The following is a 23,602-nucleotide window of genomic DNA, read 5'->3' as shown; positions in this document are numbered from 1 at the left end:
CCCTTAGGTGGAGACCCAATGGGAATAGAGGCTATGGGAGGGATGTATGGGCCAGCCCTGGGTGCCAGGGAGTGGGGATGCCCAGCCAGAGGGAGGGGAAGTCTGGGGATGGGGCAGAATGGGGGTGGAAAATAGCATCAGCTCATGTGTCCAACTCCACGTGCTGCTGCCAGTGGCCAGCGGATCTCTAGGTGTTTAGGCCCAGAAGACCCACCAGCTCCAAATCACTTAATGCCTAAACATTCCCCGTCTCTACTAAAAATACAAACATTAGCCAGGCGTGGTGGCGGATGCCTGTAATCCCAGCTACTCGGGAGGCTGAGGCAGGAGAATCGCCTGAGCCCGGGAGGTGGAGGTTGCAGTGAGCTGAGATTGTCCCATTGCACTCCAGACTGGGTGACAGGGTGAGATGCTGTCTCCAAAAAAAAAAAAAAAAAAAAAAAAAAAAGCCAAAACGTTCAAGGCCGGGATGCTTGACAGATACTGATTCATAAAAATGATGAAAAGCACAAAATCCAAAATCTCATATAAGCTCAGTGGCTGTGGCAGCAAGATTGAAGAGCAAAGGCAGGCTGGGCACCTGGCTGGTGGCGTGTGGACCCGTGGCACAGCAGGGCCCCTCAGTGCGGTGTGGGTGTGCCAGTCTCTGCCACTCACCCTATTCCAGGGACGGTCTGCTTGGCTCTTCTGGGCTGAGCCATCCTCATCACAGATCCTCCCTGAATTTAGCCCATGACAGCCACCCCGGCTGTTTCCCTTATTCTGTGTGGGGAGGGAGGCAGCACGGTGGTTATCAACCTCAGTCTGCAGAGGAGGCACCTGAGGCCCAGAGAGGAGGAGGGATGGGTTTAACCCAGAACCACAGACGGCTCTGAGCCGGGGGCCTGTCCACCCTCCCAGGCCGATGTCAGTGGCAGCAGGACTGCCCGGGTGCCGCTAGGCTGCTCACCTCTGGGGCCTCTGGGGTGAGGGTTCAGTCCTGGAAACACTTCAGTTCTAGGGGGCTGGGGGCAGCAGCCAGTTGGGGTTTTGGGGTACCCTGCTTCACAGGGCCCTTGGCGAGGAGGGCAGGTGGGGTCTAAGGACAAGCAGTCCTTACGCTGGGAGTCAACCCCGGCGTGGTGGCTGCTGCAGGCTTTATACCGGGCCGCAGAGGACCCAGCAAGGATGAAGAAATGGAGCAGCACAGACTCGGGGGCGGCTGCGGACCCACTCCAACAGGACGCCTGCCCAGACCCCCCGGATGGAGACCCTAACTCCAGGCCACCTCCAGCCAAGCCCCAGCTCTCCACGGCCAAGAGCCGCACCCGGCTGTTTGGGAAGGGCGACTCGGAGGAGGCTTTCCTGGTAGATTGTCCTCACGAGGAAGGTGAGCTGGCCTCCTGCCCGACCATCACAGTGAGCCCTGTTATCACCATCCAGAGGCCGGGAGACGGCCCCACCGGTGCCAGGTAAGTCCGCGTCTGGAGGCCCCCTCCCTGCTAGGAGCCCAGCTGGCCATGGAGATGCCACAGGGTGTCTGGCTTCTGGGCTAAATGTCACAAAGCCAGGAGGCTGGAGAGCCTTAGGGGCGGTCTGGTCCAGCGTCCTTCCTCGTGGGACCTCGTGGGATGCGCCGTCAGCGGGGCTGGTGTCTGTGCTGGGTCTGGGTGTCCACGCCTGCAGTGCCTACCAGCCACAGACACGTGGACTTGACGTCTAAAAGCTCAAGGGCAGGAGGCTTTCAGAGAGCACAGCACGGCTCCAGTGAGCTGCAAGGCAGGGCAGGGAGGGCCACAGGCTGGCTGACTTCTGGGGAGCGTGAGGCCACCTTTTCCCTTAGAGGGGCCGTCTACACCCCTCCTCCAGCTTCCTCCGTCCCCACCAGCCTCCTGCCTCCCGCGCTCCCGAGCAGGCAGAGAAGCCAGTGGTCTGGGAGTAGGAGGGTGACTTTCTACATGGTGTCTGTAGACAGGGTGGGGACGGAATGGGGACCTGTGCTCCCCACTGTCCCTGTTACATTGGTTTTCTGGGCAGTCAATTAGACCGAGGGGCAGCTTTTACATCATTTTTCCCCCTTTTGGTTTGCCTTGGGGTTTAGTCGTGTTCCCTCGACAAGCTCCGAAGGCCTCAGGGCCGAGGGGAGGCCAGGATGTGAGACGAGGGTGTTTCCTGACCTGCAGGCTGCCGTCCCAGGACTCTGTTGCCACCAGCACCGAGCGGACCCTCAGGCTCTATGATCGCAGGAGTATCTTTGAAGCCGTTGCTCAGAATAACTGCCAGGATCTGGAGAGCCTGCTGCTCTTCCTTCAGAAGAGCGAGAAGCACCTCACGGACAACGAGTTCAAAGGTGGCCCCAGCGCTGGGCTCCGGGGAGGGCCCCAGCCCTGGCCTGCCCTGACCCTCCCTTTGTGTTTCAGACCCTGAGACAGGGAAGACCTGTCTGCTGAAAGCCATGCTCAACCTGCATGACGGGCAGAACGACACCATCCCGCTGCTCCTGGAGATCGCGCGGCAGACCGGCAGCCTAAAGGAGTTTGTCAACGCCAGCTACACGGACAGCTACTACAAGGGTGAGGAGGGCAGCGGGGCTGGGCATGGCTCAGCCTGCAGCACTGGGAACCAGGAGGACATGGTTGTCCCTGGGCCTCCTTGCTCCTCTGGGATCCTTACTCCCTATCCCAGCCACTGCTTTGGTGGCTCCTAATCCTAGGGAGTCCCTGCCTCCCCCATCTGCTGGCCTGATTTCTTCTGGTCCTGGAGGTCCCTGCCTCTCTCATCTGCTGGCCTGATTTCTCCTGGTCCTGGGGGTCTCTGCCTCCCCCATCTGCTGGCTTGATTTCTCCTGGTCCTGGGGGTCTCTGCCTCCCCCATCTGATGTCTCCTCTCTTGACCCTGGGATGTCCCTGCCTCCTGCTGCTGACTGGATGGTCCCTGTCCCTGGAAGTCACAGCCTCTGGCCTTTCTCTCTGCTCCTGTTCCTTGCCCCCGGGGCAGTTTCGACTCCTCTGGCTTCCAACCTGTTATTTCCTGTTCCCAAGGGTCTCCTGTCTCAGGACCTTGCTGGGACCCCTTGGGGGACCCTGGCCTGGCCTCCTGGGCGGCGGGGGTCCTCCAGGCACTTTCTGCCCAGTTCCTCCTGCAGCAGCTGCTGCCTGCCCAGAGCCCTTCCCCAGCACCTGTCCCGGCAGCCCCACAGGACTGTGGTCACGAAGCCAACAGTGCACGTCCTCTGCAGGCCAGACAGCGCTGCACATCGCCATTGAGAGGCGCAACATGGCCCTGGTGACCCTCCTGGTGGAGAACGGAGCGGACGTCCAGGCTGCGGCCAATGGGGACTTCTTTAAGAAAACCAAAGGGCGGCCTGGATTCTACTTCGGTAGGGAGACAACGTGGCTGACCCCGATCTCTCTTTTGCTTTGCCCGACTTCTTTTGCTAAGGGGAGGTTTGGGCAGAGACAGAGGGAGTTGGAGGCTGGTGGTTCAGGGACCAGCTGGATCTCACTCCTGAGGCCCGCCTGGCCCTGTGTTCGTGCAGGTGAACTGCCCCTGTCCCTGGCCGCGTGCACCAACCAGCTGGGCATCGTGAAGTTCCTGCTGCAGAACTCCTGGCAGCCGGCCGACATCAGCGCCAGGGACTCGGTGGGCAACACGGTGCTGCACGCCCTGGTGGAGGTGGCCGACAACACGGCCGACAACACCAAGTTTGTGACGAGCATGTACAATGAGATTCTGATCCTGGGGGCCAAACTGCACCCCACGCTGAAGCTGGAGGAGCTCACCAACAAGAAGGGAATGACGCCGCTGGCCCTGGCCGCTGGGACCGGGAAGATTGGGGTAGGAGGGGGCTTCGACTCGAGCTGGTGCAGTGCGGGGACAGGGCCGTCGGGGAGGACTGCCTGACTCACTGCGGGAGCCTGCGTCACTATCTGTGTGTGCGGGACCCTGATTCTGTCACACCAGCTTGCAGGGCTGTTAGAATAAGTCTGAGAAACTGGGAGCCGCAGGGCAGAACGCTGCATGGCCAGTGTGGCCATTTTGGATTTCTAGCTCTGAGTATCGTCAAGACACGGGGTGGGGTGCTGGGCCATGAGGTGGGACCGCCTAAGGTGCAACAGAAGAAAAGCTGTTGGGCCAGGCACGGTGATTCGGGCTTGTAATCCCGGCACTTTGGAAGACCAACATGGATTAGCTGAGGTTAGGAGTTCGAGACCAGCCTGACCAACCTGGTGAAACCTCGTCTCTACTAAATACACAAAAATTAGCCAGGCGTGGTGGCAGGTGCCTATAATCCTAGCTACTCAGGAGGCTGAGGCACGAGAATCGCTTGAACCTGGGAGGCGGAGGCTGCTGTGAGCCGAGATTTCACCACTGCACTCTAGCCTGTGTGACAGAGCAAGACTCTATCTCAAAAAAAAAAAAAAAAAAGAAAAAGAAGAAAACAGCTGTTGGTGTTTTTCTATGGCAGGCAGGAGCTTTAGGTGACAAGGCTGGTGGCTCCTGGTGACAGGCCTCCAGCTCCTGGCCTCAAATGATCCTCCCACCTCAGTCTCCCAAGTAGCTGGGATTACAGGCATGAGTCACCCCATCTGGCTCTCATTTCTTGCATTGTCTTTCTTTCTTTCTGGCTTGAGGTTATCGAGAATGGACCACCACTGTCTTTCATGGTGAGATGGTAGAGTTGGGGCCTTGAGGGGATGGTGGGCCTGATATGGTACAGGTAGTATCTGAGGCAGCCGGCTGGTTGACCTTTTTTCTTTTTTTTTTTTTTTCTGAGATGGAGTTTCGCTCTTGTTGCCCAGGCTGGAGTGCAATGGCACAATCTCGGCTCACTGCAACCTCTGCCTCCCAGGTTCAAGTGATTGTCCTGCCTCAGCCTCCTAAGTAGCTGGGATTACAGGCACACGCCACCATACCTGGCTAATTTTTTTTGTATTTTCAGTAGAAACAGGATTTTGCCATGCTGGCCAGGCTGGTCTCGAACTCCTGACCTCAGGTGATCCACCTGCCTCAGCCTCCCAAAGTGCTGCGATTACAGGCGGCGTGAGCCACCTGCGCCCGGCCGGCTGGTTAATCTTGATGGTGGTCAGGAGTGGGTGGGGACTTGCCTGGGGCTTGGGTGAGGCCACTAGCTGGACTGGGAAGCAGAGCTGGTTGTTGGGGTGCTGTCTGAGGCTGAGCCTGGGGCTGGCCTCTGATGGGCTCTTGATCCCTGGTGGCAGGTCTTGGCCTATATTCTCCAGAGGGAGATCCAGGAGCCCGAGTGCAGGCACCTGTCCAGGAAGTTCACCGAGTGGGCCTACGGGCCCGTGCACTCCTCGCTGTACGACCTGTCCTGCATCGACACCTGCGAGAAGAACTCGGTGCTGGAGGTGATCGCCTACAGCAGCAGCGAGACCCCTGTGAGTGGCTGGGGCACAGCCAGGGAGGGCCTCAGGGCCTCTGCACCCCAGGCCCAATCCCAGTCCGTGGTCCAGCTCCAGCTGGCTTCTCATGAGGGAAAGCCTGCTGCCCGGGGCCCAGGCCCTGCAGCCTCATGTCCCCATTCATGCCCACTGAATTTTCCCTAAGCATAGCAACCATACACGATTATCATCCTGTAAAAACAGAAACATTTCAGAGGTACATAGACAAAAGTCCCTCCTTTTATACTATGTAAAAATGTACAGTTTCTTTTTCTTTTTTTTTTTTTGAGACAATGTTTCGCTCTTGTTGCCCAGGCTGGAGTGCAATGGCGCGATCTCAGTTTACCGCAACCTCCGTCTCCTGGGTTTTCAAGCGATTCTCCTGCCTTAGCCTCCCAAGTAGCCAGGACTATAGGCATGCGCCACCACACCTGGCTAATTTTGTATTTTTAGCAGAGACGGGGTTTCTCCATGTTGGTCAAGCTGGTCTCGAACTCCCGACCTCTGGTGATCTGCCCACCTCAGCCTCCCAAAGTTCTGGGATTACAGGCATGAGCCACCGCGCCCAGCCTAAAATGTACAGTTTCATTTTGTATACATAAACAGGATCAGAGTATATGCAATGTACAACAACCATTTTTTTTTCTCACTTGATGGCAGGGCTTGTAGATTTTTCTTTTTCTTTCTTTTTTTTTGAGACGAAGTTTCGCTCTTGTTGCCCAGGCTGGAGTGCAATGGTGCCATCCCGAGTCACTGCAACCTCCATCTCTCTGGTTCAAGCAATTCTCCTTGAATCCCAAGTAGCTGGGATTACAGGCATGTGCCACCATGCCTGGCTAATTTTTTGTATTTAGTAGAGACAGGGTTTCTCCATGTTGGTCAGGCTGGTCTCGAACTCCTGATCTCAGGTGATCCAACCTCCCTGGCTTCCCAAAGTGCTGGGATTACCGGTGTGAACCACTGCGCCAGGCCAAGAATTGATTTTTGTGTAGGTGTGAAGTAGGCATCTCACTTAAATATTTTGGCTCCAAATGACTGTCTCAGTGTTACTTTTTGGGTAATCCATCCTGCCATGCTGTTTGGAAAGGCCACCTTACCTGTCCCTTCTTCCTAAGGTGATGCTCTGAGCTCCCAAGGCAGACTCGGGGGCTGGAGTCTGTGCCACCAGCAGTGAAGGGCTTGCACGATGTCTCACAGGCCAGAAGTGGCATTTATAGGAGCAGAGTCTGGGGCTGGGAGAGGCCTGGTCTGCTCTGCCCTACCTGGGCTGCCGTGCTGAACCTGGGCCTCCAACTCAGAGTGCTGGATACAAGTGTTCCCAGAGGAGTGGTCCAGATAGGAGGTGACCTCAAAAAGGACTGCAGTATTTGACCTGGGGGAGAGGCTCCGGGACCACCACTGACATCTTCATGTCTCGGAAGGCTCTCAGGGACAAGGAGTGTGGACTTGTTCTGGGGACCCTAGGGCAGAACCAGGACCACTAGTAGAAAGTAGAGAAGACCAAAGAAGAGGTATTCCCTACAGTTAGTGACTCTCCATAGGCCTCTTGAGGCAGTAAGAGTTTCCCATCCCCAAAGGTGTTCAAGAAGACACTGATCGGGAACCTCTTTGAGGGAGCTTAAGCTTGGGCTGGGGATTGTACTTGATGGCCTGAGGGAGGCTGGGATGATCTCATTTTGGCTCATCCATCTCAGGGATACTTGAACTTATTCTATTTTATTTTATATTTTGAGACAAAGTCTCGCTCTGTCACCCAGGCTGGAGTGCAGTGGCGTGATCTCAGCTCACTGCAACCTCTGCCTCCTGGGGTTCAAGCAATTCTCCCGCCTCAGCCTCCCAAGTAGCTGGGATTACAGGCACGCGCTACCACACCTGGCTAGTTTTTGTATTTTTGTAGAGACGGGGTTTCACCATGTTGGCCAGGCTGGTCTTGAACTCCTGACCTCAGGTGATCCACCTGCCTTGGCCTCCCAAAGTGTTGGGATTCCAGGCGTGAGCCACCACTCCCGGCCTATTTGAACTTTATCAAAATCTCTGGATACGAGACGTTTGCCCCGAAGCATACTTGTAAAGATGGCATGGGGCCCTGGGCCCTCCTGCTGCAGGAAGGGCCTCCCAGTTCCCTGCCTGACCCAGGGCTGGAAATGTGAGAAGTCAGGACCCAGAAGCTCTTTCCTGCCTGCCCTCAGCCCCTCATGCCCAGGCTCTGCCTAAGCCAACTACTTCCCATCCCTGTGGGATCTCGGGAGTGAGTTATTAGACACAACGGGCATAGACTGTTGGGCGGTGCTGTGGGCCGTTAAGTGAGTACTTAGAGCTTGTCCGGTTTCACCCCATTCACTGCACCTTTGGGAACACCGAGGCCAAGAGGGCGGGTCCCTCCGTGAGCCGCAGCAGTGCTGGGACCAGCCCCAGGCTCTGGCTGCCGGCTGGCTCAGACCTCCCTTGAGTGTCACCTGCTCCCTGGGCGGAGGATTGTGCGGCCACGTGGCTGTGGCTGTGAGGAGCGCCAGGGGCTGGCGTGGGCGTGCGAGGAGGTCCTGCAGCAGGAGGGAACCTCACTTCTCTCCGCTCCCCCTAGAATCGCCACGACATGCTCTTGGTGGAGCCGCTGAACCGACTCCTGCAGGACAAGTGGGACAGATTCGTCAAGCGCACCTTCTACTTCAACTTCTTGGTCTACTGCTTGTACATGATCATCTTCACCATGGCTGCCTACTACAGGCCCGTGGATGGCTTGGTGCGGCCAGAGGCTCAGGCCTCGTGGGCTGGGGTGCGGCTGGTGGGGAAGGGATGTGGACATTCCGGGGAGACCTCCCCCACCCCAGGCCCAAGCTCTGCCCTGGACTCCTTCCTGGCTTGCTGGAGCGATGGATGGAGAACCTGGAGAACCTTGTATCCTTGTGCCCATCTTCCCTGCCTCAGGCTGTACAGGAGACCCACCCCCTTCCTGCTTCTTAGTCCCTCTCCTTTAGCCTTGAGGTTCTGTGGGACTGAGTGTGTGGTGACTCAGGTCCCTGATCAAACTGGGTGTACTTGGTTAGAAAGCATGCAGGGGCCGGGTGCAGTGGCTCACGCCTGTAATCCCAGCACTTTGGGAGGCTGAGGTGGGTGGATCACCTGAGGTCGGGAGTTCGAGACCGGCCTGACCAACATGGTGAAACCCTGTCTCTACTGAAAATACAAAATTAGCCGGACGTGGTGGAGCACGCCTGTAATCCCAGCTACTCAGGAGGCTGAGGCAGGAGAATTGCTTGAACCCGGGAGGCGAAGGTTGTGGTGAGCTGAGATGGTACCATTGCACTCCAGCCTGGTCAACAAGAGTGAAACTGTCTCAAAAAAAAAAAAAAAAAAAAAAAGAAATCATGCAGGAATTTGGGCTCAGGAGAGGGCTCAGCCCTGGCCTGGGGGTCCCTAGGGATGTGGGCTAGTGTAAGCCCAGAGCCCACCGTCATCCTGCTTGCCTGCCCTGTTTTATTCACTCACTTGCTCGTTACTCATTCCCTGGATTTAGACTTTTGAGCACCTCTGTGCCAGGCCCTGGGCCATCCATCAAATCAGCCTAAGACCAGACTTTTTCCTCTGCCGAGAGCCAAGACTTCATTGAACTTCTGGACTTAGTTCTTCACGTCCGATACCCAGGGCACTGAATCTGCTGCCTTTGTTTCCAGGGCACCTTACAAATTTACTTACTTATTTAATTTTTTTTTTTTTTTTGAGACAGAGTCTCACTCTATCACCCAGGCTGGAATGCAGTGGCGTAATCTCAGCTCACTGCAACCTCCACCTCCCAGGTTCAAGTGACTCTTCTGCCTCAGCCTCCTGAGTAGCTGGGACCACAGGTGCCCACCAACATACCCAGCTAATGTTTATATTTTTAGTAGAGATGGGGTTTCACCATATTGGCCAGGCTAGTCTTGAACCCCTGACCTCAAGTGATCTGCCTGCCTTGGCCTCCCAAAATGCTGGGATTACAGGCGTAAGCCACCTTGCCTGGCTGGCTGTACATTTACTTTAAAAACTCAACTTCATCATTGCATGAAACCCTATTTCTGTCCACCTATTAAGGCCACATAACGACTTCCTTTTTTTTTCCGAGACGGAGTCTCGCTCTGTTGCCCAGGCTGGAGTACAGTGGCACCATCTCAGCTCACCGCAACCTCTGGCTCCGGGGTTCAAGTGATTCTCCTGTCTCAGTCTCCCAAGTAGCTGAGATTAGAGCCATGCACCACCACGCCTGGCTAATTTTATATTTTTAGTAGAGATGGGATTTCTCCATGTTGGTCAGGCTGGTCTCGAACTCCCGACCTCAGGTGATCCACCTGCCTCAGCCTCCCAAAGTGCTGGGATTATAGGAGTGAGCCACCGCACCCGGCCAGTGACTTCCTTTTAAGAGAAAAATGTGCTACTAAGGCAAGCTAATGAACGAGTGCTTAGGAAATGTGGATGGTGAACCACTCCAGGAAATGGCAACTGAAACACAAGGGTGACACCCATAAGTGTGTGTGGCACAGTCTCTCCCTCCATGGTCAGTAGGAGTCCCTGACACTCGTGGGAGACTGGCCATGGTGTGGGGTGACAGTGGGATGTGTATGGCTTGGGGTCCATGAGACTGCCTCCCCCTGTCCATCACCCTGCTGTCCATCACTCTGCTCCCAGCCAGGAGGAGCTCCGGGCCTGCCAGGACATTGCCTGGGAGGCGGCACAGCATTGTAAGATGCTCTGCGTGGCACCTGCAGGCTGCCACTTTGGGGAATCAGGCCTACAGAGGGGCCTCCTTGCGGGCGCTCCCCTAATAACACACTGTCTTTGTGTGTCCTTCGCCTGATGGAGGCTGTGCCTCCTGGGCAGGGGCTATGTCTTCATCGCAGGGCTTGGTACCTGGTCAATGTTTGTTGCATGAATGAATGAGTAAACAGAGTTACCAACTTCTCTGCGTCTCACAGCCTCCCTTTAAGATGGAAAAAACCGAAGACTATTTCCGAGTTACTGGAGAGATCCTGTCTGTGTTAGGAGGAGTCTACTTCTTTTTCCGAGGGGTAAGCAGTCCTTCCCACGTTGTGAGTTTCCGTTATCACCAAAACAGAAAGCCAAGCGAATCCCTCACCGCTCACTCACTTTTCTATTCATCAGCCATATAATGGCCCTGCTTGGGGAGCTGAGAGACGCAGAGGGGAGGATGAGAGCCTTTCAGTCAGTCTCTGCGGGGGCAGGAGGGCGCTCAGGGCGTCTCCACGGGCCCAAGGCAGGCAAGCCTGAAAATAGATACTCCAGCCACTCCACGGGATGGAATATTTAATTACAGGGGTAGATGGAGGCCTCTTAAGTGATAGGATCATGACTGGTAGTTGTCTAATTAATGAAACCAGTCTCTTAAAGCTCTGAGCAATGAAGGAAATCTCCATGCATACTGGAATCTTTGTTTGTTTGTTTGTTTGTTTGTTTGTTTGAGATGGAGTTTCACTTTGTTGTCCAGGCTGGAGGCCAGTGGTGCGATGTTGGCTCACTGCAACCCCTGCCTCTTGAGTTGAAGCAATTCTCCTGCCTCAGCCTCCCAAGTAGCTGGGATTACAGGCACCTGCCACCATGCCTGGCTAACTTTTTTTGTATTTTTAGTAGCGATGGGGTTTCACCATGTTGGCCAGGCTGGTCTCGAACTCCTGACCTCAGGTGATCTGCCTGTCTCAGCTTCCCAAAGTGCTGGGATTACAGGCGTGAGCCATTGCACCAGCAAGGAATTGTCTTATTTTTAACTGGAAACTCAAATATGTGCAATCCTTGGCCACTTTTTTTTTTAATGCAGGAGTAATCTTTTCTTTGAATGTGGGACTCACTGTTTCAGATTTTATGTCACCTTTCTTGCAAAAACCATATTTCTATCATCTAAGATTTTGAGTTTCAGCTTCTTTAAAGAAGAGTGAGAACTTAGATGCATACAAAAAAGTCTGAATGTAGAATTTCAGATGATCATTGGGTTTTTTTTTTTTTCTTTGACCCCAGAAACCCTTGTAGTATTTTAATTTTAAGTTTTATAAGATGGGGTCTTGCTGTGTCACCCAGGCTGAAGTGCAGTGGTGTGATCATGGCTCACTGCAACCTCTGTCTCCTGGGCTAAAGCGATCCTCCCGCCTCAGCCTCTGGGGTAGCTGGAACTACAGGAAGCCGTCACCGTGCCCAGGCTCCACTGTGATTTTTTTTTTTTTTTTTTTTTTTTGGGATGGAGTCTCGCTCTGTCACCCAGGCTGGAGTGCAGTGGCGCGATCTCGGCTCACTGCAAGCTCCGCCTCCCAGGTTCACACCATTCTCCTGCCTCAGCCTCCCGAGTAGCTGGGACTACAGGCGCCCGCCACCACGCCCGGCTAATTTTTTGTATTTTTAGTAGAGACGGGGTTTCACCGTGTTAGCCAGGATAGTCTCGAGCTCCTGAACTCGTGATCTGCCCGCCTTGGCCTCCCAAAGTGCTGGGATTGCAGGCCTGAGCCACTGCGCCCGGCCCCATTATGATTTTTTTTTTTCTAAGATGGAGTCTCGATTGGTTGCCCAGCCTGGAGTGCAGTGGCACGATCTTGGCTCACTGCAACCTCTGCTTCCTGGGTTCAAGTGATTCTCCATCCTCAGCCTCCCGAGTAGCTGGGACTACAGGTGTGTGCCACGGCGCCCAGCTAATTTTTGTATTTTTAGTAGAGACTGGGTTTCATCATGTTAGCCAGGATGGTCTCGATCTCCTGACCTCATGATCCGCCCGCCTCGGCCTCCCAAAGTGCTGGGATTACAGGCTTGGGCCACTGCGCCCGGCCTTCGATTGTGAGTTTTACCCCCCAGTCTTTTTTGGTGTAAGCTCTACCCAATTTTTTTTAAAGTCACTCACCGTTATGGAATTGTTCTGTCATTGAACTTTGTCTTCACAGAGACAACTGTCTTTCTTTTCACACTCATGGTTTACATTACAGTAAAATACAACGCCACAGTAGCAAGTGTGACTGGAGTGGCAAAAGCAGGATTGGCCTGTGGGAGGGAGCAGAAGTGTGGGGGTGTCTTGGACAGGACTCACGGCTGACCGTGGCAGCTTGTTACAAGAATTTTTATTTTAACACTTACTTAAAATTAAGAGAAAAGTATGCTCGGCATGTGAAAAGTTAAGAAAAAAGTGGCTCATGCTTGTAATCCCAGCTACTTGGGAGGCTGAGGCCAGGAGTTTGAGACCAGCCTGGGCAACATAGTGAGACTCTGATCTCTTAAAAAAAAAAATTAGGAAAAAGCACCAATTAGAAAGAAGAAAACAATTTGTCCAATTCAATACGGCAACTGATAACATTTTGATGATTTTCCTTCCTGTCTGTATTTCTGGGTATTACACAGTGGGTAAATCCACTGTGTAATTTTTTTTTTTTTTTTGAGACAGAGTCTCACTGTCAGCCAGGCTGGAGTACAGTGGCACCAGCTTGGCTCACTGCAACCTCTGCCTTCTGGGTTCAAGCAATTTTCCTGCCTCAGCCCTGTGAGTAGCTGGGATTACAGGCATGCGCCACCGCACCCAGCTAATTGTTTTGTATTTTTAGTAGAGACAGGGTTTCACCATGTTGGCCAGGCTGGTCTCGAACTCCTGACCTCAGGTGATCCACTTGCCTTGGCCTCCCAAAGTGCTGGGATGACAGGCATGAGCCACCGCACCCGGCTTCCACCGTGTATTTTTTTTTTTTTTTTTTTTTGAGACGGAGTCTCACTCTGTGGCCCAGGCTGGAGTGCAGTGGCCGGATCTCAGCTCACTGCAAGCTCCGCCTCCCAGGTTCATGCCATTCTCCTGCCTCAGCCTCCTGAGTAGCTGGGATTACAGGCGCCTGCCACCTCGCCCGGCTAGTTTTTTGTATTTTTTAGTAGAGACGGGGTTTCACCGTGTTAGCCAGGATGGTCTCGATTTCCTGACCTTGTGATCTGCCCGTCTCGGCCTCCCAAAGTGCTGGGATTACAGGCTTGAGCCACCGCACCTGGCTTCCACCGTGTATTTTTAACAATTTCTACTGACTGGACCACCTAGTGTTACCCCACTGGCCTGACCCATGCCGTTCTGCTCTTTTCACAATCTCTGCTTTCACACATTCGGCCACCCCATCGTGGTGCCGTTTAGGAAGCATCTGAACGCTCACCATTTAGCCACATCGAGCATTGCCTGGGATCTTACTCTCTCTGTTTACCTGCAGATTCAATATTTCCTGCAGAGGCGGCCGTCGATGAAGACCCTGTTTGTGGACAGCTACAGTGAGATGCTTTTGTAAGTGACACTTTGACTCATTCCCAGTCCAGGCCCCAGGTGACAGCAATCAGTTCTCACTTGAGCTCTCACTCACGCCGGGCCTGGGACCACATAGTGGGACCTCAGTGAACATGCTGAGGGAGTGATGGAAGGCGCTCAATACATACTCGGGGCATGAATGAATGAATACTGAGGGCCTGCTCTGTGCCAGGGGCCAGGGATGGAGGAACTGTGCCGTGGCTTACAGTCCAAGTGACATGTGCCCTGGTTCACCTTCCCACTCATTGTCCATCCATCGGCCGTTCACGGGGTTGGCCCTGGAATACTGGATGAAACAGACATGGTGCCCGCCTTTAGGGAGTTTCCTGTCTTTAATGGGGGGTTCTGCAACCTTGGTACTGTTGCTATTTTGGACTGGATAGTGCTTAGTTGTGGTAGGGGGTGGGGCTGCCCCGTGCACTGTAGAATATTTAGCAGCATCACTGGTCTCTACTCACAGATGCCTGGAGCTCTTCCCCATCCCCCAGTCTTGACAATCAAGAACATCTCCAGATAACGGCCAAAGGCCCCTCACTTGTTTCGGGGGTGGTGCCAGAATCACTCCTGGTTGAGAACCACTGCTTTAGGAGGAGGCAGATGAGTGAAAGCACAGTTACAGAACAGTGTGGATGGCCGGGCGCGGTGGCTCATGCCTGTCATCCCAGCACTTCGGGAGGCCGAGGCGGGCAGATCACTTGAGGTCAGGAGTTCAAGACCAGCCAGGCCAACACGGTGAAACCCCGTGTCTACTAAAAATACAAAAATTAGCTGGGCGTGGTGGCACACACCTGTAATCCCAGCTACTCAGGAGGCTGAGGTGGGAGAATTGCTTGAACCCGGGAGACGAAGTTGCAGTGAGCCAAGATCGTGCCATTGCACTCCGGCCTAGGTAACAGAGCGAGATAGCATCTCTAAATAAATTAATGGAACAGTGCGGATGTGGCAGGGAACCTCCTTCCTTCAGAAAGTAAGCCAGAGCCTCAAGCCCCAGTATGTGCCGAGGACTCCGGAATGGGATCTCGGCTCACAGCCCCTGTCCTGATCTCTTCCTTCCCGGAAGAGCAAGGAATGATTCTGAATCTCTTGCAGCTAGCTTGTCCGTAGGACTCACAAACCCCACCCTTTCACCCAATCTTTTTTTTCTTTTTTTTGAGGGGGGGCCAAGTAAAACTAGAATCAGCTTTATTTTACATGATCGTGAAACACTTTTTTATTTTAATTTTTTTAAAGAATTTAGATTTGGGGGTACATGTGCAGGTTTATTAGGTAGGTATAGTGTATGATGCTGAGGTCTGGGGGTTTAATGATCTGGTCACCCAAGTAGTGAACATAGTACCTGATAGGTAGTTCTTCAACCCTGGTCCCCCTCCCGGCTGCCGCCCTTTTGGAATCCTCAGTGTTTATTGTTCCCGTCTTTGTGCTTGTGGGCACCCAGTGTTTCGCTCCACATGTAAGTGAGGACATGTGGGGTTTGGTTTTCTGTTTCTGTGTTAATTTGCTTAGGATAGTGGCCTCCAGCTGCATCCATGTTGCTGCAAAGGACATGATCTCATTCTTTTTTATGGCTGCATAGTATTCCACGGTATATACGTACCACATTTTGATTATCCAGTCTACCATGGATGGGCACCTGGATTGATTCCATGCTTTGCTATTGTGTGAATAGTGTTTTGATAAACACAGGAGTGCAGGCACCTTTTTGGTAGAATGGGTTATTTTCCTCTGTTTCCCCCCTAATCTTGAGATACCTATACTTTAGCTCCAAAAGCCAAACTCAAGAGGCAAGGTCTGTAGATTTAGCACACACTGATTTACCTGCCTAATAGAAACAGTGTTCTACATAGCATTGCGATTCTCCTGTCTCAGTGTTCCCAGTAGCTGGGATTAGAGGTGTGCACCTTGCCCAGCTAATTTTTGTATTTTTAGTAGAGACGGGGTTTCACTGTGTTAGCTGGGCTGGTCTCAAACTCCTGACCTCAAGTGATCTGCCCATCTCAAACTCTCAAAGTGCTGGGGTTACAGGTGTGAGCCACCACGCCTGGCCACTATATATCCTTTTATGTCCTTCCTTCCTTCCTTCCTTCCTTCCTTCCTTCCTTCCTTCCTTCCTTCCTTCCTTCGTTCCCTCCCTCCTTCCCTCCCTCCTTTCTCTCTTTCTTTTTCTCTTCTTTCTTTCTTGACAGAGTCTCACTCTGTCCTCCAGGCTGGAGTGCAGTGGCGCGATCTTGGCTCAGCCTCCTGAGTAGCTGGGATTACAGGCACATGCCACCATGCCTGGCTAATTTTTTTTGTTTGTTTTTGTATTTTTAGTAGAGGTGGGGTTTCTCTATGTTGGTCAGGCTGGCCTTGAACTCTTGACCTCATGCTCCGCTTGCCTCAGCCTCCCAAAGTGCTGGGATTACAGGCATGAGCCACTGCGCCTGGCCTTTATGTACTATATTTATATCTGTGCTTGATACATAAAAAGAGTGAGACTTTGCACACCTCCTCACCAAGCCTATTTCTGCTCCTTGGGGATGATGCTGCTTCCATGGAGAACGCCTGGGCTGAAGGAAGCAGGACAGCCCAACCCTAGTTCCTATCGTGGCCTGCAGTCTGGTCCTCTGAGCAGCCTGCGGCCTTTTGTTCTGGGGGCACCAGGCCTCCCGGGTTCCTGTAGACACAGCTTTCTGCCCCTCCGCCCTCAGCTTTCTGCAGTCACTGTTCATGCTGGCCACCGTGGTGCTGTACTTCAGCCACCTCAAGGAGTACGTGGCCTCCATGGTGTTCTCCCTGGCCTTGGGCTGGACCAACATGCTCTACTACACCCGTGGCTTCCAGCAGATGGGCATCTACGCTGTCATGATAGAGAAGGTGGGTGCCCGGGGCCCCAGTGGGTCTCCTCAGAGCCCACTCACCTCGGGGGCGGGTAAGATGCTGTCCCAGGAACTCCGCCCATCCTCTCTGTCTTGCCTGGGAAGGGGCTGGTTTAGCCCCCAGCCCATTTTCCAAGAATCAAGCAATCTAGCCCTGGCCCAGGTGTATGCAGGGGGATCCCCTGAAACCTGACCCCTCTGCACACCAGGCCTCCATCTCCCGACCAGAACAAAGGCTATGGGGGAGGGTGGGTGACTCCCTCATGAGCCCCCAGCTGAGAACCAGCCAAGCAAACCCTCCGGCGTGTTCTCAAGATGCGCCCCCAGGCGGGTGCGGCCCGGTCCTTCCCTCAGCTCCTCCCGGACCTGGCCTCGGCTCTAATGAGCCTGCTGTGTCCTACAGATGATCCTGAGAGACCTGTGTCGCTTCATGTTCGTCTATGTCGTCTTCTTGTTCGGGTTTTCCACAGGTAATGAGCTTGGTCAGGGATGGGGAAGGGCAGGGGTCCTGTTTGCCTGAACCTCCTGAAGACTCTGCCGGGAGCTGAATGAGAAGCTGGTAGGCAGGTGCATGTCTGCAGGTGCCAGAGAGGGTGGACCGAGGACACACTGAAATGAGCCCCAGAACCTGGCCACATGATATATAAAATGCTGTAAGAATTTTCCAGGCTGGAAGTGCTGTGGCTGTCGCATAGCATTTTGGCTCATTTGGTTTTTCAACTTTTTTTTTTTTTTTGAGACGGAATCTCACTGTGTCACCAAGGCTGGAGTGCAGTGGTGCAAACTTGGCTCACTGCAACCTCTGCCTCCCAGGTTCAAGCAATTCTCCTACCTCAGCCTCCCGAGTAGCTGGGACTACAGGTGCACAATGCCACGCCTGGCTAATTTTTTGTATTTTAGTAGAGACGGGGTTTCCACCATGTTGCTGAGGCTGGTTGCGAACTCCTGACCTTGTGATCCACCTGCCTCAGCCTCCCAAAGTGCTGGGATTACAGGTGTGAGCCACCATGCCCGGCCCTTCAACTTTTAATTTTGACATTATTTCAGACTTCAGACAAGTTGCAAGAATAGAACCAATAACTTCTCTACACTCTTGACCCAGATTCCCCCCAAATTACCACATTTTATGTTACCACTTTCTCTACCCCATATACATGCTCACGCACAAACATGAACACATATGCCACGTGTGAAAAAAACTGAGAGTAATTTGCAGATGTGATCAGCCCTTTACCATGAAATACTTCAGTGTGTATTTCTAAAAGAAAGTTATTTTACATAAACACAGTTCAATGATCACAATCAAGAAGGTAATATCGACCCACACTATTAGCTAACCCATAGTCCTTATTTGAATTTCACCACTTGTCCTAATAATGTCTTTATCAGAAAATGAGAATCCGAGATCATGCATTACCTTCCATTGTCATGCTTCTTTGGTCTCCTTTAATAATTAATTTATTATTATTATTATTTAAGACAGAGTCTCTGTTGCCGAGGCTGGAGTGCAGTGGCACTGTGTTGGCTCACTGCAACCTCCGTCTCCTGGGTTCAAACAATTCTCCTGCCTCAGCCTCTCAAGTAGCAGGGATTACAGGCGCCCACCACCATGCCTGGCTAGTTTTTATATTTTTAATAGCAATGGAGTTTTACTATATTGGCCAGGCTGGTCTCGAACTCCTGACCTCAGGTGATCCACCCACCTCAGCCTCTCAAAGTGCTGGGATTACAGGCGTGAGCCACCGTGCCTGGCCATTAATTATTTTTTGATACAGAGTCTCATGCTGTTGCCCAGACTGGAGTACAGTGGCACCATCTTGGCTCACTACAACCTCCACTTCCAGGGTTCAAGTGATTCTTGTGCCTCAGCCTCCCGAGTAGCTGGGATTACAGGTGCCCGCCACCACACCTGGCTATTTTTTTTTTTTTTTTGTATTTTTAGTAGAGATGGGATTTCGCCATGTTGGTCTTGAGCTCCTGACCTCAAGTGATCTGCCCGCCTTGGCTCTCCAAAGTGCTAGAATGACAGGCGTGAGCCACCGTGCCTGGCCTTAGTCTCCTTTAATCTGGGGCAGTTCCTGTGTCATCCCTTGTCATTTGCAACCTTAGAATTTGTAATGAGTAGAGACCAGTGGTTTTGACAATGTTTCTGAATTTGGGTGTGTCTGATGTTTCCTCATGATTATAGCCAGGCATGCAATTTTGTCCAGAATATCAAGAAGCGACTTATGTCTTCTGCTGTGTGTTTTATTGGAAGTCACATGATGTCTGTCTCACTTCTGGTGACGTTAGCATCGATGAGTTGGTTTTGGTTGATCTGCCAGACTTTTCCACTGTAAAACTACTATATTTACCTTTGTAATGGATACTTTTCAAGGAGATGCTTTGAAACTATGTGACTAGCCTGTTTCTCATCAGACTTTCACCCAGGAGTGTTAGCATCCCTTGATGAGTCTTACCTGAATCACTTCATCCTATCATGATGGCCAAATGATGATTTTCTTTTTCTTTTTTTTTTTTTTTTTTTGAGAAGGAGTCTCGCTCTGTCACCCAGGCTGGCGTGCAGTGGTGCCATCTTGGCTCACTACAACCTTCGCCTCCCAGGTTCAAGCAATTTTCCTTCCTCAGCCTCCTGGGTAGCTGGGATTACAGCTGCCCATCACCATGCCTGGCTAATTTTTATATTTTTAGTACAGACGGGGTTTCACCATGTTGCTTGGGCTGGTCTTGAACTCCTGACCTCAGGTGATCTGCCTGCCTTGGCCTCCCGAAGTGCTGGGATGACAGGTGTGAGCCACCGTGCCCGGACATGGTGATCTTCTAACTCCATCATTGCTTGTGCATTTCTGACCTGGCATTCTATTGTGGAGAAGAGCTTTCCATTCCCCACTCCTGTGTATTTATTTGTATCAGCATGGCCCCATGCAGTCTTTTGTTTTCACGGATTCTCACTTTGTTAAATGGGTTATGATCCTGACTATCCTTTTTTTTTTTTTTTTTTTTTTTTTTTTTTTTTTTTTTTTGAGATAGAGTCTCGCTCTGTCACCCAGGCTGGAGTGCAGTGGCCAGATCTCAGCTCACTGCAAGCTCCGCCTCCCGGGTTCATGCCATTCTCTTGACTTAGCCTCCCGAGTAGCTGGGACTACAGGTGCCCGCCACCTCGCCCAGCTAGTTTTTTGTATTTTTTAAGTAGAGACGGGGTTTCACCGTGTTAGCCAGGATGGTCTCGATCTCCTGACCTCGTGATCCGCCTGTCTCGACCTCCCAAAGTGCTGGGATTACAGGCTTGAGCCACCGCACCCGGCCTCCTCTTTTATTTTATACTGAAATTGTCTGAGATTAGTCACAGGGAGCCCCTTCCAGCTGGCTCCTGTGCTCTTTTGACATGTCTACATCTTTTTTTTTTTTTTTTGAGATGGAGTCTCGCTCTGTCACCCAGGCTGGAGTGCAGCGGTGCCATCTGCAACCTCCGCCTCCTGGGTTCAAGCGATTCTCCTGCCTCAGCCTCCTGAGTAGCTGGGATCACAGGCGCCCGCCACCACCCCTTGCTGATTTTTGTATTTTTAGTAGAGATGAGGTTTCACCATGTTGGCCAGGCTGATCTCAAACTCCTGACCTCAGGTGATCAACCCACCTCGGCCTCCCAAAGTGCTGGGATTACAGGCATGAGCCGCCGTGCCCGGCCTCCATGTCATTTTTTGAGCACTGGACTCTGCTTTGATGCTCACCCGAGTCCCACAGTTGCCTAGTTCACATGGTACACCCTCCCTGTCCCCACCCTGCGGTTTGTGTTGGAATCTCTGGCTGGGAGGGATGGGCTGCTGTGGCTAGGACAGACCTAATAGGTGTGGGCTCTGGCACCTGGATCTGAAGGCCTTGCATTTCAGTAGGTACAGGAAGGGACTAGGCCAGGGGGTTAGTGGATACTGATAGGCAGCAACCACAGTGCACAACTGCTGCAGAGGCCCTCAGACTCTGGGCCACACTTCCCAAAGAAGCAGGCAGAATGTGGGGAGAGGTCATTCTGCTCTGAGCTGCTCCATGCTCATGGTTGCAAAATGGACCTCTGAGGGATGCAGGCCGACAGGGTGTGAGGGACAAAGCAGGTATGGAACCAGAGCTGACATGTACGGTTAAGCAGGTTGTGCACTGAACAAAGGTGGTTATATTCACATTGTACTAGAGATTTACATATTTATTTATTTTTCTAGAAGGTGATGATAAAGTTCTTAAAAATATACTTTGAAAATTTTTTGTTAGTTTTAAAGAAGGGGTGCTTTAAAAATAACTTCTCACAAAGTTATCGGAGACTGAGCAAGAGGGTGTATGTCAGGGGACTTGGGGTGTTGGCTTCTATCCAGTGGCACCCCGCCCTCCCCGTGCCCCGTAGCGGTGGTGACGCTGATTGAAGACGGGAAGAACAACTCCCTGCCGTCTGAGTCCACCTCGCACAGGTGGCGGGGGCCTGGCTGCAGGCCCCCCGATAGCTCCTACAACAGCCTGTACTCCACCTGCCTGGAGCTGTTCAAGTTCACCATCGGCATGGGGGACCTGGAGTTCACCGAGAACTACGACTTCAAGGCTGTCTTCATCATCCTGCTGCTGGCCTATGTGATTCTCACCTACATCCTCCTGCTCAACATGCTCATCGCCCTCATGGGCGAGACTGTCAACAAGATCGCACAGGAGAGCAAGAACATCTGGAAGCTGCAGGTGGGTGGGTGGGTGGGGGTGGTGAGCGGCCAGGAGGGTGTGGGCTGCTCTGTCCGCTGTCTTACACAGCTGGCTGCAGGTGGGTGGGTGGAGTGGGGGGGGGGTGGTGAGTGGCCAGGAGGGTGTGGGCCTCTCTGTCCCCTGCTTTACCCCACTGGGCACATGAGCCCTGCAGGATTTGAGGAGGGGGCAGAAAGTCCGGCCAGGCCCAGGGATCCAGCCTCAGCACCTCCCTCAGCGGGCTTCCAGCAAGTTCCCCCGGCCAGCACTTGCTCAGGGTCAGCTGAGTTTAGCTGGTGTTTATAGACACCGTGCTTGGCTGTGGTCTGGGTGGTCCTGGAGGGAAGGAGGGGGAGGGCTCAGCCCCACAGGGTGTCCACCTCAGAGGAGCCTGGCGTAAGGTGGGCACCAGAGGCCAGACTCAGGGGAGCAGCTACCATGAGGCAGGGCCCTGACAGCTACATTTCTGAGCCCTGTGGGCCACACCTGCATCCCCAACTACTAATAATACGTTTCTTTCTTATGAAGAAGCGCTTTCTCTATGATAGGGACTATAGGACTGTACTAACTGTCTGTCTTACCTGATCTCATTTAATCCTCACAACAGTCCTGTGAAGTGGGTTCTATTACTGTTCCTTTTTTTTTTTTTTTTCTGAAATGGGGTTTCGCTCTTGTTGCCTAGGCTGGAGTGCACTGGCACGATCTTGGCTCACTGCAACCTCTGCCTCCCGGGTTCAAGCGATTCTCCTGCCTCAGCCTCCCTAGTAATTGGGATTGCAGGCGCCCGCCATCACACCCAGCTAATTTTTGTATTTTTAGTCGAGATGGGGTTTCACTGTGTTGGCCAGGCTGGTTTCGAACTCCTGACCTCAGGTGATCCGCCTGCCTTGGCCTCCCAGAGTGCTGAGATTACAGGCGTGAGCCACCGCGCCTGGCTATACTGTTCAATTTTTGAATGAAGACGCTGAGGCACAGTGAAGTTAGGTGTCTGTACTCAAGGCCACATGGCTAGTAAGTGGCAGAGCCAGGACCTGGCCCAGGCAGTCTCACCCCGAGGCCCTGCTCTCAGCCCCTACCCAGTGTTGCCCCTTGTGAGCTCCTCAGGGCAGGGTCTGGGATACTCCGTACCACTCCTGGGGCTGCCCTGCCCAGGCCCGGCAGGCACCAGTGGCACCTGCACAGGTCTGGGCTGGCCGGGCTGTGCCCCTTGCGTGGAGCGCCCGCCAGGCTTCAGAAACCAAGCTAGCATAGAGGGCGCTGGACAGCCAGCCCGGAGGCATCTGGGCCTGGGAGAGCCCCTGGGGAGGTGGATACTGGCAGCCAGGGAGGCCCTGGGATGCACCCTCTGCCCCTCAGCTCCTCTGCCCTTGGTGTCTTCCTGCAGAGAGCCATCACCATCCTGGACACGGAGAAGAGCTTCCTCAAGTGCATGAGGAAGGCCTTCCGCTCAGGCAAGCTGCTGCAGGTGGGATACACACCTGACGGCAAGGACGACTACAGGTGGTGCTTCAGGTAACGCCCAGGCTCCACCTGAATCAGAGCTTGGGAGCCTCGGGGCTCCCCTGTGGACACAGAGCCTACCTCAGGGCCTCCTGGGGCTGGTCATGAGCACAGGGGGCTCTCCCCACACCAGCTGTGGGCATTGGGGCTGTCCTGAGCTCCATTGTGGGCATGCACGGGGGACCCATCTTCGATCTCGGCTGGTGGCGCCCAGACACTAAATTCTGGAAAATTCGAGGTGTCCAGAAGGGGTCTTCTAGTGAGCAGGGTCAGAGCCTGGCATCCAATGTGTAAAGTCCCTGGGCCTCACAGTGTGGTCAGAGATCACATCTTTGGGGATGGTGTCCAAAAATCAAGTCCTCTCCGCCCTCCCGACCCGCCTGTGGGGATGGGTGGGTTTCTCGGGCTTGGCCTGTGGGCAGAGCCCTCGGCCTGGGAAGCTGGGCAGAGCTCTCAGGCTCCCTTGGCCCCTTACCCTGCAGGGTGGACGAGGTGAACTGGACCACCTGGAACACCAACGTGGGCATCATCAATGAAGACCCGGGCAACTGTGAGGGCGTCAAGCGCACCCTGAGCTTCTCCCTGCGGTCAAGCAGAGGTGAGGCGTGAGGGACCGGTGCTTGGCGCCTCCTTGGCTGGTGGCCTGACATTGGGCAGGGGGAGCTTTGCAGTTTCTCCACGCCTTGCCGGGCTCCTCTTCGCCCCAGGACCCGGGCACTGTAGCAGCTCCTGACGTCAGCCATGTGCGCATAGTCACGGGCTGACTTGAGTGCCTCATGCATGCTGTCACCACTGACGACTCACTGGGCCTGTGCAAGCGGCTGTGCCAGCATCTCCAGCCCAGGCACCTGTCCTCAGCG

General features: G+C 53.5%; 1 protein-coding gene across 4 annotated transcripts in view; it reads left to right on the top strand.

Annotated features, from left to right (window-relative positions):
* The window catches only part of TRPV1 (transient receptor potential cation channel subfamily V member 1), a 44,191-nt gene that overhangs the window by 15,659 nt on the left and 4,930 nt on the right, over nt 1-23,602 (top strand). For 3 of the 4 annotated variants that reach the window (XM_077969944.1, XM_077969946.1, XM_077969945.1), the window contains 14 exons: nt 1,135-1,451; nt 2,163-2,329; nt 2,400-2,552; nt 3,218-3,358; nt 3,518-3,816; nt 5,202-5,381; nt 7,966-8,124; nt 10,331-10,423; nt 13,583-13,653; nt 16,362-16,527; nt 16,933-16,999; nt 20,920-21,242; nt 22,627-22,754; nt 23,225-23,340. In XM_077969944.1, the coding sequence (XP_077826070.1) occupies nt 1,168-1,451; nt 2,163-2,329; nt 2,400-2,552; nt 3,218-3,358; nt 3,518-3,816; nt 5,202-5,381; nt 7,966-8,124; nt 10,331-10,423; nt 13,583-13,653; nt 16,362-16,527; nt 16,933-16,999; nt 20,920-21,242; nt 22,627-22,754; nt 23,225-23,340 (2,347 nt within the window). In that variant the 5' untranslated portion in view covers nt 1,135-1,167. Of the gene's footprint in view, nt 1-1,026; nt 1,452-2,162; nt 2,330-2,399; nt 2,553-3,217; nt 3,359-3,517; nt 3,817-5,201; nt 5,382-7,965; nt 8,125-10,330; nt 10,424-13,582; nt 13,654-16,361; nt 16,528-16,932; nt 17,000-20,919; nt 21,243-22,626; nt 22,755-23,224; nt 23,341-23,602 lie in introns of those variants that run through there. The other variant, XM_077969947.1, reaches the window with a different exon arrangement.

The sequence above is a fragment of the Macaca mulatta genome, chromosome 16, assembly GCF_049350105.2.
Source record: "Macaca mulatta isolate MMU2019108-1 chromosome 16, T2T-MMU8v2.0, whole genome shotgun sequence".
In the NCBI taxonomy this organism is placed as follows: domain Eukaryota; kingdom Metazoa; phylum Chordata; class Mammalia; order Primates; family Cercopithecidae; genus Macaca; species Macaca mulatta.
This window is presented reverse-complemented; position numbering and strand designations above follow the sequence as displayed.